Here is a 1,941-nt window from a genome sequence, read left to right on the forward strand (position 1 = left end):
AGCAGCAGCAGCAGCAGCTGCTGCTGCTGCTGCAGCAGCAGCAGCAGCAAATTTGCGGAATTTGCGGGTTTTGCTGCAGCTCCTGGATCCATGGAAATGGGGTCACCTCCAGCCCCCTCGGATGACACAAAAATAACAGACCACATTAGTGTGCAGATACGCCACGCCTTTGTCCGCAAGGTTTTGGGCATTCTCGCCGTGCAGATCCTCGTAAACCCTAAACCCTAAACCCTAAACCCTAGGTCGCGCACTGGGAGGCCTGGGGCCGGCCCGAGACGCTGCAAGTTGTTGGGTGGGCGCGGCAGAGAGCCGCCTCTGGCCAGGCTGCTGCGGGGTGCAGAGTCGGGGGTTTAGGGTTTGGAAATTAGGGTTTAGGGTTTAGGGTTTAGGGTTTGGCTGCGTTCAGTTCACCTTCGGTATCGCCTCCGTCTTCGGCTTCGTTCCAACGCTAAGGACTTTTCTGCTGCAGAACTATTGGCTGGCAATCGTTGCTGCAGTGTGCGGCTTGGTGCTGCAGCTGGGTAAACCCTAAACCCTAAACCCTCGTGAAACCCTAGTTTTTTTTGCAGGAATCACGGGGCGACGGCTTCTCGCGAGCAAGGCGGTGGGGTTGTTGTGATTTGCCGCTGCAGTGCTGGTTTGTGTGCCGGACTTGGCGCGGAAAGTCCCAGTGAACTTTATTCTCATGACTCTTATAACTGCTTGCTACGCCGTTCTTATTTCCTGTGCTGCTGCTGCTTCTTCTTGGGAGAGTTTCTTAATTGCCATCGGCTCCACCTTCGTAGTCGTCGTTGGCCTGATGCTCTTCGCCTGCCAAACCAAATACGACTTCACAGGTAGGGTTTAGGGTTTAGGGTTTAGGGTTTAGGGTTTCGCGGCGTGGGCGTGCGGGTGCAGAGGGCCTGACGCGCTCTCCCTCAGGGCCTCGAGCCTCTCCGCCAGCCCTCATCCCCCCAGCACCCAGAGCTCAGGGCTTAGGGTTTAGGGTTTAGGGTTTAGGGTTTGGGGTTTGCGGTGCAGGCTGCGGCACTTACTTGTTCGTGGCGGTGCTGTGCCTCATGATCTTCGGCATCTTGAGCATTTTCTTTCACAATAAAATTGTTCATCTTGTTTACTCGAGCATCGCCACAGTTTTGTTTTGCATGATTTTGGTCTACGACACGCAGGCAAGTCCCAAACCCTAAACCCTAAACCCTAGCAGGTCGCAGGAGCGGGGCTGCGCTGGCTGCGCAGCGCTCGCGGATGTGTCCCAAACCCTAAACCCTAAACCCTAAACGCTTGAGTGGATATTTGCCGCGCCGTTGCCGTGTTCGCGCTGCTTGTGGAGACCGTTCAAGGCCGAGGGTTTAGCGCCTAGGGTTTAGGGTTTAGGGTTTAGGGTTTGGGGTTTGTGCGCAGCTGGTGGTTGGGGGGAAGCACCGGCGCTACCAGTACTCCGTGGACGACTACATCTTTGCGGCGCTGACTCTTTACATGGACATTATAATTATATTTATGAACATTCTGGCAATAGCAGACAACTCTTGAGTAAACCCTAAACCATCGTTTGTTCCACTAAACCCTAAAAGATACTTTCATGTAAAGTCGACTTAGGGGGCCCCCAAACCCCCCCTGCTCTTCCTCGCAGCGCGCAGCAGCAACAGCAGCAGCAAACGCAGAGCGTTTAGAGCGACCCGGAGCCCTTTCCCGCGAAAACCCTTTTTTAGGGTTTAGGGTTTAGGGTTTGGGCCGCCGCATACAGCGCGCCCGGGGGCCCTAGACAGGAGCCTGATACGTTCCCGCTCTGTGGTTCCAAAATCAGACTGAGGCCAAAAGCAAAGATAATGTCTCTTAGCTGCAGCAGCTTCAGCCCATTTCTTCTCCTGGGTTGTTGCATTTCAAACTCCCTCGCGGGCGGTCTAGGGTTTAGGGTTTAGGGTTTACGGTCTAGGGTTTAAAAGC

At 54.7% G+C, this 1,941-nt stretch overlaps 1 protein-coding gene across 1 annotated transcript; it reads left to right on the plus strand.

Annotated features, from left to right (window-relative positions):
- Positions 1-79: 79 nt before the first annotated feature.
- ETH_00034155 (Transmembrane BAX inhibitor motif-containing protein 1-like, related) lies at positions 80-1,527 on the plus strand (the record flags this gene model as incomplete). Its single annotated transcript, XM_013379990.1, has 5 exons — positions 80-210; positions 407-521; positions 633-836; positions 1,021-1,166; positions 1,399-1,527. Coding segments are annotated over 5 exons (725 nt in total), but the record flags the coding sequence as incomplete, so codon positions are not given.
- Positions 1,528-1,941: the final 414 nt, after the last annotated feature.

This window comes from Eimeria tenella, genomic scaffold, assembly GCF_000499545.2.
Source record: "Eimeria tenella Houghton genomic scaffold, Eth_scaff4289, whole genome shotgun sequence".
Taxonomy (NCBI): domain Eukaryota; phylum Apicomplexa; class Conoidasida; order Eucoccidiorida; family Eimeriidae; genus Eimeria; species Eimeria tenella.